The sequence below is a fragment of the Siphateles boraxobius genome, unplaced genomic scaffold (genome assembly GCF_051911475.1).
Source record: "Siphateles boraxobius isolate OS27281-9 unplaced genomic scaffold, OSU_SipBor_1 12, whole genome shotgun sequence".
Lineage (NCBI taxonomy): Eukaryota > Metazoa > Chordata > Actinopteri > Cypriniformes > Leuciscidae > Siphateles > Siphateles boraxobius.
In genome coordinates, this window is record NW_027508722.1 from 12,473,219 (window position 1) to 12,487,751 (window position 14,533).

Consider the following 14,533-nt stretch of genomic DNA (forward strand, 5'->3'; position numbering starts at 1 on the left):
CAGATTGGTCTGCATCTTTGAGACTTCACTGGCCTCTTTATGCCCTTGAGCCCCGTATGCGTGATCGCTTCAGCTTCTATGTGGTTCTGAGAGGCGTCGTGCTCTTGTAATGTGAGAGCATGCCTGTGTGTTTGTGCATCCATACATACATTCATGCGATGGGTCCTCTCTGTGGTTTCATCCGTCTCTCTGGCCTGTTGCTTCACTGACAGCAACACACCACGCTGACACTCCACCACTCATCAGTCACGGGGGTCAGTGCTGAGGTCAGATCCAGTGTGTTTCTCAGAGACCAGAGTGGATAAGAGCTCAATACCTCACAGTCCAGGTCTATGACCTCTGACCTCGCATCATTATGGTCCTATAGCACAAATACGAACCCCCTCATTCTCACACCAGCGCTGAAGTCCTCCAGAGAGGAGGATCACATCCTAATATGACATTTTAAATGGAACAAGCCACATCTCAGGACTCGACAGTGCAAGCATTTTACTCACATTTGCTGCTAAAATGAGAGGTTTGTGAACTGTGCATTGTATTTAGTAGCACAGGTGTGAATAAAAGTCCCTGTGGGTCCTCAGTTTTAGGAAATTTAGGGTCATACATATTCTTCAATATCTTAAATGGTTCAACACATGTTTTCATTATTTTAAGAGATCTTAAATTTGGTGATGGAAAAAAACAGGAATTGCAATACAGCCTAATGTGATTATTAAACTTCAAAAGAGTATGATTTATTTTAATAAATATGAGCACTGAATGTTTCAAAGTAGCAACACGGTGGTGTTGAGTATTCTATTGGCCTGCGGTTTCAGAGCGGTCGGCAATCAATGAATAGCGTGCAATTATTAAAATAAATTACGATACAGTCTTACAGATCATTAACTAAAAAAAGTTGTTTTAGGGTTTATTTACCCTTTAAGATAAAGTTTGGTACTACACCAGAAAAACTAAATATCTATAATGCTTACGAGAATACATCATATAAAAAAAAAAACTAAGACAAGAGAGGTATAATTTGCAGATCTAGAGTGAACGTGCTCACATGAAAGAAAACGGACATTGCTCTTTAGATCGCATAGTTCAGTGGAAAATGAATAGAAGTGATATTCTGTATATAGAAATATCCAAGTAAATGAATCTATTCTCAGGCAGCAATGATAACAAGAGCTCAACATCCATTTTCTTTTCTCTTCCGGAATACTTTTCTTCTGTATTTAGCAGTGTTTACACTGGTTTTCAAAAATAAAATCTCGCTTTGTTGCGCCGCGATTGATTGCGCCCGGTGTGAATAGGGCCATAGAGATCTATTTTTTTTATTCAAAAGCGCCAACCCAACATTATTGCGTTCAGTGTGAAAGGGCATTTAGACTACAGTCACACCTTTCCATGAAGGGACAATATTTTCCAATTTAAATTGACTTTTTAAGTACATTTTTAACCTTTATAAAGGCAAAGTTTTTCTAACCATATTAAATTTGTCATGTTTATGTAAGATTCTTAAAATTCCATTGATTGAATTATTAATATTAAATAAAGCAATCATTTAAACATCAGTATCAACAAAAGCCATCTTTACACATCAGTGGCACAAGCTGCATCTAGATGCATTTACATATTTGCATAACTGTTTAATGCTGCTCAGAGGTGGCATAAATTCAATTGCAATGTCACAAATAGGCTAATGTTATGAGATAATGTTTTAAATTCAAATAAAGTTCTACATAGAAATACGAAATGTTAAAAACAAAGTGATACTTTTAAATATTAAACTCAAATCACCAGTACGTGGCAGCAAGTCTCTGTCTAGATGAGTGAGCTATTCATTCATTCATTCATTCATTCATTTGTGAATTGGCCTTTAGAAATGCACAACTGTTCTGCTGTGGCTTTAGTTGGAACTATTATTTCATTTTCAAAGCAAACAATCCTGACAATACTGTTTTTACAATGTACATCATTTAATATTACATTTTTGTTTGTTGAACTGTTCTATAAAATTGTAACACTTTATTTCAGTTGTCCACTTTAGACATTCTAGTATTAACTAGTACTATTAACTATAAGTAACTTTGCAACTACATGTCAACTAGCTCTGTTTGCTTAATATCTGCTCACACTTTATTTTGATGGTCCGCCAGCAGACATTCTACTGAATATAAGTAACTTTGCAACTACTGTACATCAACTTATTCTACTAACCCGAACCCGAACACCTAACCCTTACCTAACAGTCTACTACAGTCTATTAATACTCTACTGAGGTTTAGGTTTAATGTAGTTGAAAAGGTCCTTAACGTTTGTAGAATGTTTAAAGTGGACCATGGAAAAAAAAGTGTAACCTATAAAATAAATATCACATTTGTAATATGTGAATATTCAGGAAAATTTGCAGTATTGTTCGTATAAAATATTATCAACATTAAAGACAAGAACTCAATGTATTTTTTTGTATCAAAGAGATTTTGATACAAACGGCAGTAATGTAGTGCGATTTGGTAAGGCAGTATATTCTGCACGCAACCTATCATATTCCCACTGCTTGTGTGGATGCAGTCAGTTTTGACTGCAAAAGATGATTGGATTAAAGTATATGACATTTTACGGCACTACCATTTTCTTGTTTATACATTAGAGGCCTGTTTTGCATTTTGCCTGTTAGAAATGCATGCTCTCGATTTTAATGTGATTTTAAGGTGGGGCAGAATTAAATGAATGCAAAACTCAGCATTTTTTTTCGTACCCCCTCTGTCACCTCACAATCCCCCAAGGGTAAGTGTAACCCAGTTTGGGAAACACTGCTGTAGATGATTGTAAGAGAGCATATTTTATCTCGATTATATTTTTAAATGGCAACCGGCAATAGTAAATCATAGACATTTCAAAATAAGAGTCCCATCATATTTCTGGCTTGTTTATTAGTAAAAGGTCAACATTATACAAAAGGTATTTTTTATCTTTTTTTTATTTTTTTTACCTGGTTATTATTGCTATTTTGGTACACAATAAACTTTATCTGGCCTTTAATTCAACTTCTTGTAGCTTTTGTCTGGGTTGATCCTTCAGAAGAAGAAAAGACAAAGAATGTTATTTAATATTGTTTAAAGTAGGCCTATACATAATTACATAATTATTAAATACAGTTTGAATAAAAAATATTTAAAAAAAACTAGTGTACCTTTTGTAATAAATTAACTAATTTGGCTTTTAAATGTCTATTTCTATCCATTTATTAAAGCTCCAGTCCGTAACTATTTTGGGTTAAAAATTAACCAAAATAAAATTTTGAGCAAGTACATAACCAGCCAGTGTTCAAAACGATCTGCTTGCCTTAATTCGATTCAAAACGGTAAGCATGTAATAATGTTTTTAATTCCAGTGGGACTGGTGGATTTCCGTGGGAAATTCGAGCATGTCTTTGTGTCATTACGTCACGTCTGTACACATAAAGAAGGTGTCTCGACTTGTAGGCTATATTGCGTGTGAGGATGTTGGAGGTGGAGATTTATTGCCTTTTTTCACAGCACTTGATATAATTAAACTTATTTATTTGATGACGGATCCAGAAAGGTTCAAATGACAGTAACCAGTGACAACTGGAGATTCACCCATTGTAAAATGCAAAAGGCTTTGGACTTCAGAAGTAGCTACAGAAAAAAAGACTGCAACCGGGCCCATGCGATATCAAGGATAAATATCTGAAGGGCGGTAAATGTAGTCAGGCAATGTTGATATTGTTAACATTAACAATTTGAGAACAAAGTATAATTTGCACGGTTTGACGTGATATAAGCAATCGTTAGATTTAATCAGCACGATTTACTGCAATGCTTTTTTTTCCCTTAGTTGGTCTGAACAAAATTGGATGTCACTTACTTGATCAGATGACATTTTCAGGTGAAAATTCTTATGTTGTTCATACTTACAAAAATAATAATCTGTGATTCCGAATGACAGTATCCTCACCGCGCGGTGACTGACAGCCGCACATTCTCTTCAAAACATTGGATTCATCCGCGTCGTGCCGTGCTGAGGCACAGCCCACGTAAAGTTGATAATTCCGCGAATTACTGCAATTGCAGATTTCAAATAGAGATGTCGACAAAGAGGAAAAACCACGGATTGCAGCTTTAAGGAAACACATTATTTGATCTAATTTCATTCCACAGGTTTTTTTTTTTTTAATGTGCTCCTAAATTTTTCAACTTGTGCTCCTTGGGAGAAAAAAAAAGTAAGCGTCAAGCCCTGCATCTTCTGTTGCTTAGACGAAATGCTGCATGATGGGAAAAATGTCCTCTGACAGAACAGTATAGCTTTATAACGTTTTCTCTTAAACCGGCTGAAGATTTTGCGGTTTTTGCTGTCCTCCACGATCATTGCTTGTCAGATTGTACAGTACAATGTGTCCCGCATGAGATCTTGGGTAAAGCCCACGGCAGACTTTGACGGTCACATTCCTCAGTGACATTAACGTTCTTATGTCAGACTGTACGATGCACATCGTAGCTGGGATTTAAGTCAAAATTGACAGCGTCGAGCGCTGCAGGAGCAGTTAGATTGCAGCAAAGCGGCCCGGAAATTCTGAACCTGCCAGAAGATTCATTGCAAAGGCAATTTATCGTCCGTCGGTGAGCATGATGCATTAATAGATCCAAGACTGCCGATTTTGCTGTACGATGAAAGAAATCTACAGCATGCATTCGGCTGTGTTCAAGACAACTGTAAGACTTCATAGCTGCTAAAGCTCAAGTAAAGCCTGACAGTTTTTGGTGGCACTCAAAGGATACAAGACTCAACGGTACTGAATAGCAATGTTGTACAGTGTTGTAGGGTTGGTAAAGCTTCTTTCTAAATCTAAATCTCTTCATACTTTGCCTGTTTGACAGATCTTCCGACCCCAGGTTGTGACTGAGGCCTTTCTCATCAAATTTGGGAAACTGCTGGTGAGTGTCTCAGTTGAGTGATACTTAAAATTTAAATTTAAATCTCTTGTAAATGTTTCCTTTCTGAAGTCATTTGCTATATACAGTACACTACTGTTCAAAAGTTTGGGGTTGATAAGATTTCTGTGGCTATTTTTGAAAGAAGTCTCTTCTGCTTACCGAGTCTGCAATTATTTGATAAAAAATACAGAATAAGGCAAATTGTGAAATATTTTGACTATTTAAAATATATTGTTTTCAAATGTAATTTAATTCATTTGATGACAAAGCAGCCATTCGTATTATCATCAGTTGAAAACAGTCGTGCTGCTTAATATTTTTGTAATGTATATTATACATGTTTTCAGGATTATTTGAATAAAAAAAAATTAAATATAGCAGCTTTTATATGCAATAAAAATCATTTGTAAATGTCTTAACTGTGACTTTTGATCAATTTAATGCACCCTTGCTGAATAAAAACATGTATTTATTTATTACTGGCCCCCCAAGCTTTTTAATTGAAGTGTATATAATGTTAACAATGTATTGTTTCCAAATATTATTATTATTTTTTTCATTTTGAACAAATTGTGAAAAATAAGTGTTTGTTTAAATTCAGCAATTCTGTGTTCATCTTTCAATTAATTACATTAGACATATCAGCCATCCTGCTTTACATTTTTTCAGTATCTGTATTGCCATTGGCCATTTAAAAATCCAAATACACTAATTACCATTTTACATGTCCAAAATATGATATTACCACGTTATTGTTCATAACATCTCAGTGAAAATTATTAGGTAAATAAATATTAAAAATATATTAGAATGAGTCATTTTAATATCTCTTTTCTCTTTCATTGTGGAAAGAATCACATAACCTCCATTGACTGTAATGCGACGAGTTTGGGAAGTGCTATAGGTAGGTTTTTTTTATTTTTTGCAATTTTAGTGATCTAAGATTTTCACTGCTGTTTACTTCAAACTTGTCTTGCATGAACTACATTCTCTAATGTAATTTAGCTCCAATTTACCAGACATGCTGTTTGTCAGGAGATCAAATGTAGGAAAAAAAGTCTTCCAGTGTAATTTATTTTTTCAGACATTCAAATGAATTGTTTGGAAGTACTACTGTTTTGTGCCTACTTTTATGCTTTCTATGATAATTTATTCAATGAATTAACAGGTCAAGCAGCATCGGAGGAGCTGATCAGAAACACTCTATCTGCAGTGGAGGCCATTTCCCAGCATCCCGTTCTTCTCGGCCTCTATCACTGTACTGTGAGTATATGCACCAATCTTTGATGTTCTGCTTTTAATTTAGTGTATCTCCCAATTTATTTATAAATTATTTAAGCATCTGTCCAACAGCATTTAGTTACATTGTGTAGACGTGTGCAGGGTCCGAAATTAACACCCGCCAAGCGCCAAATGCGGGTAGATTTTCCGTTTGGCGAGTAAATCTCAAAAGGCTATCCGCCACACTGGCGGATGAATGTTCCAGACATCCAAACTCTTGCGGAAGTTCCGGGAGTCTCCCACATATTGATAGCGGCTCCCTGATGCCCGCAAATTAGTTCAAATCTAGAGCGAGCGAGAAAGAGCGCGCTCATACTGTGCTCCAAACCATGTAGCGCGCGCACTGCAGAGAGGGAGAGACCTTGTGTGTGTGTGTGCCTCAAGAAGCGTGTGTGAACCTTCTTCACACCAAAAATAGAATATATTTACTATATACGTATATATATATATACACTAAATATATTTTTTTAACTTAAATAATTAACAAATTAAGATGACAAAAAGAAAACACTGAATCAGTTTTGAAAAAACGGCTTTTTTTTTCATCAGACTACGTTTTTTCGTCAAATAAAATAGCAGGCCTACCTCAATCCACAGCTTGTCTAGTTTTTACTTAAAAAAGTAACATGTCTACATGATGTGGGGTGAGTCTGGGTCTCCGATGACACAGATGTCCCGGGAATACAGAGATAACGTCTCGCTAGAGTGGCCAACTTTGGAAAGCGCCTTTCATTTGCTTGTGGATGTTTGCTTCGCAAGTGATATTGCATTGTACTTGCACTAGGCCTACTGCTATTTTAATACCGCGTAGCATATTTTGCAAGTAACTTCGTCGCCCTTTCTGTCGAAATGGTCCCACACAGTAGCTACTTCTTTTCACTTGCTTCATTGTGCTTGCTCAGCGAAATATGTCTTTAGGCACGTGTGATTGCGCGTGTCGACGCACCCCATGATTTAACAAATATAGGCTTTATACTGTTTTTTTTTTACCATGCAGCAAACAAACAAAAAAGCTAAATGTGTGTATATATATATATATATATTTTTTTTACTTTTAATCTGTTTAACTGATTAGTATTAATCGGTAAAAATTTTTACTTTCGGTCAAGTATCTGATAGTTTTACAAAACCTTCAAATGTACTGTTATGAGCACTAGTTCCATGCTCACATCTTCCATGTCTTACTATTTGTTGCTCTGATTTGACTTCTATGTACTCTTATTCATTCAACATAATACTTATCTCATTTAAATGTACTGAAATGAATGTATATGTGACACAAAAAGGCTGTTTATTATTTTGGCCGGTAAAAAATATGCTTGGCTGGTGAATTTTTTCATCTACCAGTCCCCGTGGCAGGTGAGCCAAAAAGTTAATTTCGGACCCTGGACGTGTGTAATGGGACTATTGCACATACTTCACAACCCTGTTTGCCTCCCCACAAGAGAGTTGGCATTGCAAGGTGTTGACAAAGTCAGTATCTAAACTCTCTATTTTGCCCCATGCAGCCTGTAAAACTTTCCATCCTTAAGGACAGGCTCACAAAAACAATATATCAAGCGGTGTATGAGAGCAGCTAGGGCCACATTCAAGCTAACTTGAGATCTCACATCCTCACGCCTAATGGAGCTACAACTGAGATCACGGCTCCCCTCTGCCCAGCACTATTATTCTCACAAACCTCTCTGCAACAGGAAATCACTCAGGAGTGAAGGGAGTTTGTATTTCTCTGTGTGTGAGGCTTTTGTAATGAGTATTGACATGCGTTCTGTAGGACTGATGCATCAGGAAGCTTTGAGGGGACACAGGTTCTCTGATGCTCTATAATAGGAGAAGGCATCTTAATTACAGTTTGCCTCTAGTCATTAGATCACATTCACCACACACACACACACACACACACACACACACACACACACACACACACACACACACACACACACACACACACACACACACACACACTCCATATAGTATGTGAATTAACCTAGCTTATTAAAACTTATACTCGTGAGGGTATAGACAGAAAGGCTGTGCATTCAAAATGCTGTCTCGCTTAGCAGCTAATGGCGCTTTTCCACTGCATGGTACGGCTCAGTACGGCTCGGCGCGGCACGGTTCGGCTCGCTTTGCTTTTCCACTGCGTGGTTACGACTCGGCGCGGCGCGGCACGGCTCGGTTCGCTTTAGCTCGGTTGCTTTTCCACTGCAGTTAGTACCGCTTCAAAGTGGGTGGGATTATGACTGATCGTTATAGTTTATCCGCTCCTCGGCAATGATGAGCGACTAGTTGACAGAGCATTAAAGTCGACTAGTCTGCGCAACACCTAGTGTCAACCTTTTTTGAGAAATACATTTTCTTGTTCCAAATTCAGCTTTATGACTTTATAAAATATGGTCCCATGTCCAAACCAGTTGAGAACCACTGCTCTATAGGTAGGCCGCTCAATGCGTTGGATTCTAACGTTTAAACATCCATTAGATAGCCAATAATGATGTAGTCTATATAATTCATACATACAGTTACATCTTCTATGATGAACATATTTTTAACTCCTGAGTTCAATTTCATATGAAAGGGGGTGATGCAACTATCCTACATAATGAAGAAAAGCTTCATTAAAACAATGACATTTTTTAAAATAAAACCTTATGTAGATTGGTACAAAACTGCTTATTAATATTCAAAAAAATGCAAAATCAAAGTCATGTGGTTAAGCCATGTGGTCAAAATCAAATGTTTTTTGACATTTTTATTACATTTCAACTTTTGTTGAAAGCAGTATACATTTATCAAAACCATATGAAACCAACATGAATACAAAGAGTGTATTACTAAGAACTTAGCTTGTGTTTTTTTTTAAAGCTTTTCCATTTTTTTTATCAAGGAAACTTTTATTCGTCATTGACCCATATAATGACTGTCTAGGTAGACAACTCACTAAGTTTCATTCTAATGTTCAAACATACCTCAACTAAACTCAAGAAAGAATTACCATTATACTGACATTCATGACAATCCTCTCATAGTGGGCAAGAGATCAAAGATGTGCCGTGGGTTTAGTGTAGCACCTGTACAATATGTGCGGCTCGGTGAAAAAAACTGTCTTACAATAGAGAAAGAAAAAGAAAAATCCATAGATAACCTTTACAATATGCTTCTTTGGTGTTCTTTTCAAATGTAGTCACCGAAAGTAAAATCCTTTGTTTGAGAGATGCCCACAGCCATCCACATTAAGACACCTGTGTGCAACATTTGCTGCCGTGCGGCTGATTGTAGTTGGTAATAATTGTAAAACCTGATTCTAATTTTCAAAAGAGCTGGCGTAAGGCCTTTTGTTGGAACGCACTTTCTATGATCAAAGGGCAGAGCTGACATCACATTTCCATGCAAATTGGAGCTGTTCAGAGCACTCTCTCAGTCTTCCGCTTCCAGCTGTTTCACTTTCACTCACACCATGCAAGTGTGTGTGTGTGTGTGTGTGGTCTGGTGAGACTAAGAGCATATAGGTGAGATTTCTCACTTTTAGAATAATGCACTTCTCTCTTTGTTTCCCTAAGGTTGTGGATTTGATTGTACCACCACTAGCGTCTTTGGCTTTCAGTAAGAACGGTGAGAACACACTTCAACGGAAAATGAGCAAAGACAATTATACACTACAAGTCAAGTTTTGACACACCTACTCATTCTTTTTTATTACTAGTCTACATTTTAGAATAATATAAAATTCATCAAATCTATGAAATAACACATTTGGAAGTATGATAAATGATTGTTTCTTGGGCCCTGTGGACTTACGCTCTTGTAGAATTCATTTTCACACTCTCACTAGATTGTCATTTGTCTATGAAGGTAAAATGATGACAAAGAATCGCATGCGCAGGGTAAGATTTGTGAAAGAGTACTTAAGATTGCAAGCGTAAAATAAATTTACAAGCGCAAGAGAATATTTGTAAAGGTGTAAATCGCCCTTCAAGTGTAAGAAAAAAATATTTGCAGCATTTAACTGTTATTCGTAAGTGTAATTCATGTATTTTGAAGCTGCAGCTTCATGCAAACACAAAATAAATAGGATCTTGCATTTTTCCACGCTTACACTTTTGGCACGGTTTTTGCGCACAAATGCGGCCAAAAGCACTGCAAGCCTGTGAACAGCAATTTGCAACCGAAAACAACAGAGGCAGGAACTGCAAAACAGATGAATTGCGTAAAATCAAACTTTGTGTAAAAAAATAAACTGTTGCAAATGTCTAAATGACTTCTTGTGTGCATGGGGAAAAAAGTTCCCGAAATAACCCGATTTGTACAGTTGCGTCTTTCTTTTTCCCGCGCTTACAGTTTTGGCACGATTCTTTCACTCACTGAGTTTTGCAAGCGTGAAGAGGAGGGCGGGTCCACCTTCATCATGTAGCCAATCTTCACGCTGACACATCTTCATCTTTATTTGGCTCAGAAATGTTCTCATTGCCGAAATGGTACTTTTAATGCACACATACATGTTGAGGAAATAAATAAACGAACAAATAAATAAATAAATAAATCATGATTTCTAATTAGGCTGTGCTCCATTAGGCTGACTATATGAAAACTGAATTTCGAACTGGTGTTTTAAGAAAGAAAATGTATGTATATCCAGTGCATGTATCCTGCTCATCATCATCCTCTTCCTCATAAGACCATATCAGTTTGTAATCTTGATGCTTAATGTAGGCCTAGTATCTGCACTACTGCATGCATAATTTCACCTGTCTACTGATCAGGGGGATTCCAGAAATGGTATTATTATTTTACTAAAATGAGTTATAATAATAGTTTTTCCCTTTAACATGTATTTTAAGAGCATCTCTAAATTATGCACCATTTAGTACCTGCAATTCCACCGTGATATCACTAGATGGCTGTATAGCCCTATACAAAAACATATATGCTGTGTATTCCCTGGTTGCTGGGTTTTTATTCAGACATAATTAGTTACTTTTTGTCAAAGTTGAGTTCATGTTGATTTAGTATCAGTTTTTCATTACAGTCAAATCTGGACACAGAGAAAGCATTTTGTTATTCATACTAGCTACATATAATAGCTTGATCAGTCACATGGAAGTAATCAGAATCAATATTGACAGTGCAAGACAATATTTCAAAATATATAATTGAGTGTTAAATACCATGAGCAGAGACATGATGTGAAAAACACTGCATCAGAATGGTATTATTACATAACGAATGGGTATTAAATGTTTTGATTGTAAAGTTTAACATCAGCTCAGTGGTGTAACAGATTATATAATGTATACAATTTCAATCCAATAATATTAACACCAGCTCGAAATTCAACATGAATGTCAGTCAGCCTGGTGCACAGCTTATTAAGAAATCATATTTATTTATTTATTTGTTTCTTTTATTTATTTATTCAACCTGTTTGTGTGCATTAAAAGTACCATTTCGGCAATGAGAACAATTCTGAGCCGAATAAAGATGAAGATGTGTTCTGGTGACTGGCGTGTTTATTGAACCAATCAGATCAGAGTAAATCGAGTGTCAGCGAGAAGCTCATCGGATTGGCTACATGATGAAGGTGGACCCGCCCTCCTCTTCACGCTTGCAAAACTCAGTGAGTGAGAGAATCGTGCCAAAACTGTAAGCGCGGGAAAAAGAAAGACGCAACTGTACAAATCGGGTTATTTCGGGAACTTTTTTCCCCATGCACACAAGAAGTCATTTAGACATTTGCAACAGTTTATTTTTTTACACAAAGTTTGATTTTACGCAATTCATCTATTTTGCAGTTCCTGCCTCGGTTGTTTTCGGTTGCAAATTGCTGTTCACAGGCTTGCAGTGCTTTTGGCCGCATTTGTGGCCGTGCCAAAAGTGTAAGCGCGGAAAAATGAAAGTCTGAAGAATACAGATCCTATTTTTTACGTTTGCATGAAGCTGCAGCTTCAAAATACATGAATTACACTTACGAATAACAGTTAAATGCTGCAAAAAAAAAATTCTTACACTTGAAGGGTGATTTACACATTTAGAAATATTCTCTTGCACATGCAAATTTATTTTACGCTTGCAATCTTATGTACTCTTTCACAAATCTTACCCTGCGCATGCGATTTTTTATGTCATTATTTTACCTTCATATTTGTCAAATAAAAATGTTCGACGGTTGTTATACATTTATATTAGGAGAATTCTGTATTATTATTATTATTATTAGTAGTAGTAGTAGTGGTAGTTTAATGTAAGAAAATTCTGAAAAATAAACATTTTGAACATTATTTGAATAAAATTACAGACACCTTTATCTATATATAAGAAGTCAAGTACAATCATATTTCATGCATGTTCTTCATTGATGGTAGAAATTAGAAATATTGAAACATTTTCGCACAGTAAGCATTCAAATGAAAGGTTTATGATTGTTTCACTGTTTGGCCCGGTTTACACCTGGTATTAACATGCATTTTGGTCTATCGGATCACAAGTGGACGACACTAAATACAGGACACATAACAGTGGAACAAGTTGGTGGAAAAAATCATTCAATTATGTTGTGACCAAAAATGTCCACTGTTTTTCCTTTCCATTGAATGTTTTTTTTTTCTTCTTCTTCTCAAATGTATTTATTTATTTATATGGGTAAAGAAATGTATTGATATGCAGTAGGCTCACACAAATCGTAAGTCTTTAATGCTAACGGTTTTTAAGATCATGAACATGAAAATGAGCTATGAATATGTTGATTTATAATTGTGCATATGAGTAAGTATGCATGTAACCGTGTGTGTGTGTGTGTGTGTGTGTGTGTGTGTGTGTGTGTGTGTGTGTGTGTGTGTGTGTGTGTGTGTGTGTGTCACCCAGTGGAATGGCGTATTGTGAGTTTGCGTGTGCTGTCAGAGATCACGCTGCTGCTGCTGCTGAGCCAAGACGAGGTGGAGGAGAGAGAGAGAGATGGAGGGAGAGAACGAGAGGGAGAGTGGGAAGGTGAAGGCATCTCCTCCAACACTCGCTTGCTAACGCTCATCTCTGAGGCCCTGCTGCCACAGTAAGACTCACCACTCACTTACCTATATTCTGCTCTCTCTGTTTACTCCTCCGTCGTCTCTATCTAATGAAACTAAGATTGTGTCCTAACCATTATTATTTTACTGGATATGACAATATTCTGCTAAATTATAAAAAAAAGACAGTGATATTGCAACAATAAAAAATACTATTTTCATAACAAGAATTGGTACATTATTTAATCAGCAACAGTATACTCTTACTGTTACTAATACTACTTACATAAATACAAATAATTACTTGTGAGTTTTAATAAGTAGATTTAAATAATTGTATTATTTTAGGGCTATGCACTTTTTAATATTTTAAATGAATTCAATCACTGACAATACTGTTTTGAACAGTAAAAAAATGGAGAAACAATATTGCAACAATAGATACTATAATTGTTAAATTGTCAAAACATTAATTAATTTAAAATGTGAAGTATGTAAGATTTTTTTTTTATGTTAAAATGTTCATTGACTAGGGCTGGACGATTTTGGCCAAAATCATAATCACGAGTAATCGAACAAGTTACCTCGATTACGATTATTGAACGATTATTTAAAAAAAATTCTTTCTCATGTGTTACTGGCAAAGCTTATACTGTAAATATGTTCACGGTAATTTTTTTTTTAATGAAAATCCTATCTTTGTGATTCTAAAATAAGGAAACCCACAGATAGCTTTTAATGCTTACTTATTAAATATTTCAAACAATTGAATCAAACAAAGCATACAATGCTTGAAATAAAAACGTCTTATAAAAAAGTAATTAAGTTTTAATGTAAAAAGAAAGTTTCCTAAAAATGTAGAAAATAGTTCTTTTTGTAAACAAAATAAATGATTGTAAATATTGCCATCTTAAAAGAAAAATATAACTTGCCTAAAACCAAAACTAATCCTTTTCATATTGTGTAGCATTTGTACATGCTTGTGTTATCGAAACCTGCTTTGTGGAGTGGAGGCACTTGTTGCTGGGCGTTTGTCAGTCTCTCTCTTTTTTCGCGTGTTTCTTTGGTACAAGCGGCTCCGGTTGCTGAGTTGACTCAGTGTTTGAGTTCCCTTTCACACAGAGTTTCCGGAAAATACACGGATAAAGTGGCCCGGGATTTGACCCGGGTGTGTTTGACTTTGGTTCATTCACACTGCCAGTGATTTTCCGGAATCAAGAGAGTGCGTTCACAGACACACACAACCCGCAAAGACACGTGACATGTCCCAGCGGCGTCTATAGTTTGCTTATGAGCTGCGATTTCTCTCGA

The 14,533-nt window shown here is 36.2% G+C and overlaps 1 protein-coding gene across 6 annotated transcripts in view; it reads left to right on the forward strand.

Annotated features, from left to right (window-relative positions):
* The window catches only part of ulk4 (unc-51 like kinase 4), a 231,409-nt gene that overhangs the window by 106,345 nt on the left and 110,531 nt on the right, over positions 1-14,533 (forward strand). For all 6 annotated transcript variants that reach the window (XM_077207698.1, XM_077207725.1, XM_077207715.1 and 3 more), the window contains 5 exons: positions 4,887-4,943; positions 5,796-5,847; positions 6,112-6,206; positions 9,785-9,836; positions 13,083-13,266. In XM_077207698.1, the coding sequence (XP_077063813.1) occupies positions 4,887-4,943; positions 5,796-5,847; positions 6,112-6,206; positions 9,785-9,836; positions 13,083-13,266 (440 nt within the window). The remainder of the gene's footprint in view (positions 1-4,886; positions 4,944-5,795; positions 5,848-6,111; positions 6,207-9,784; positions 9,837-13,082; positions 13,267-14,533) is intronic.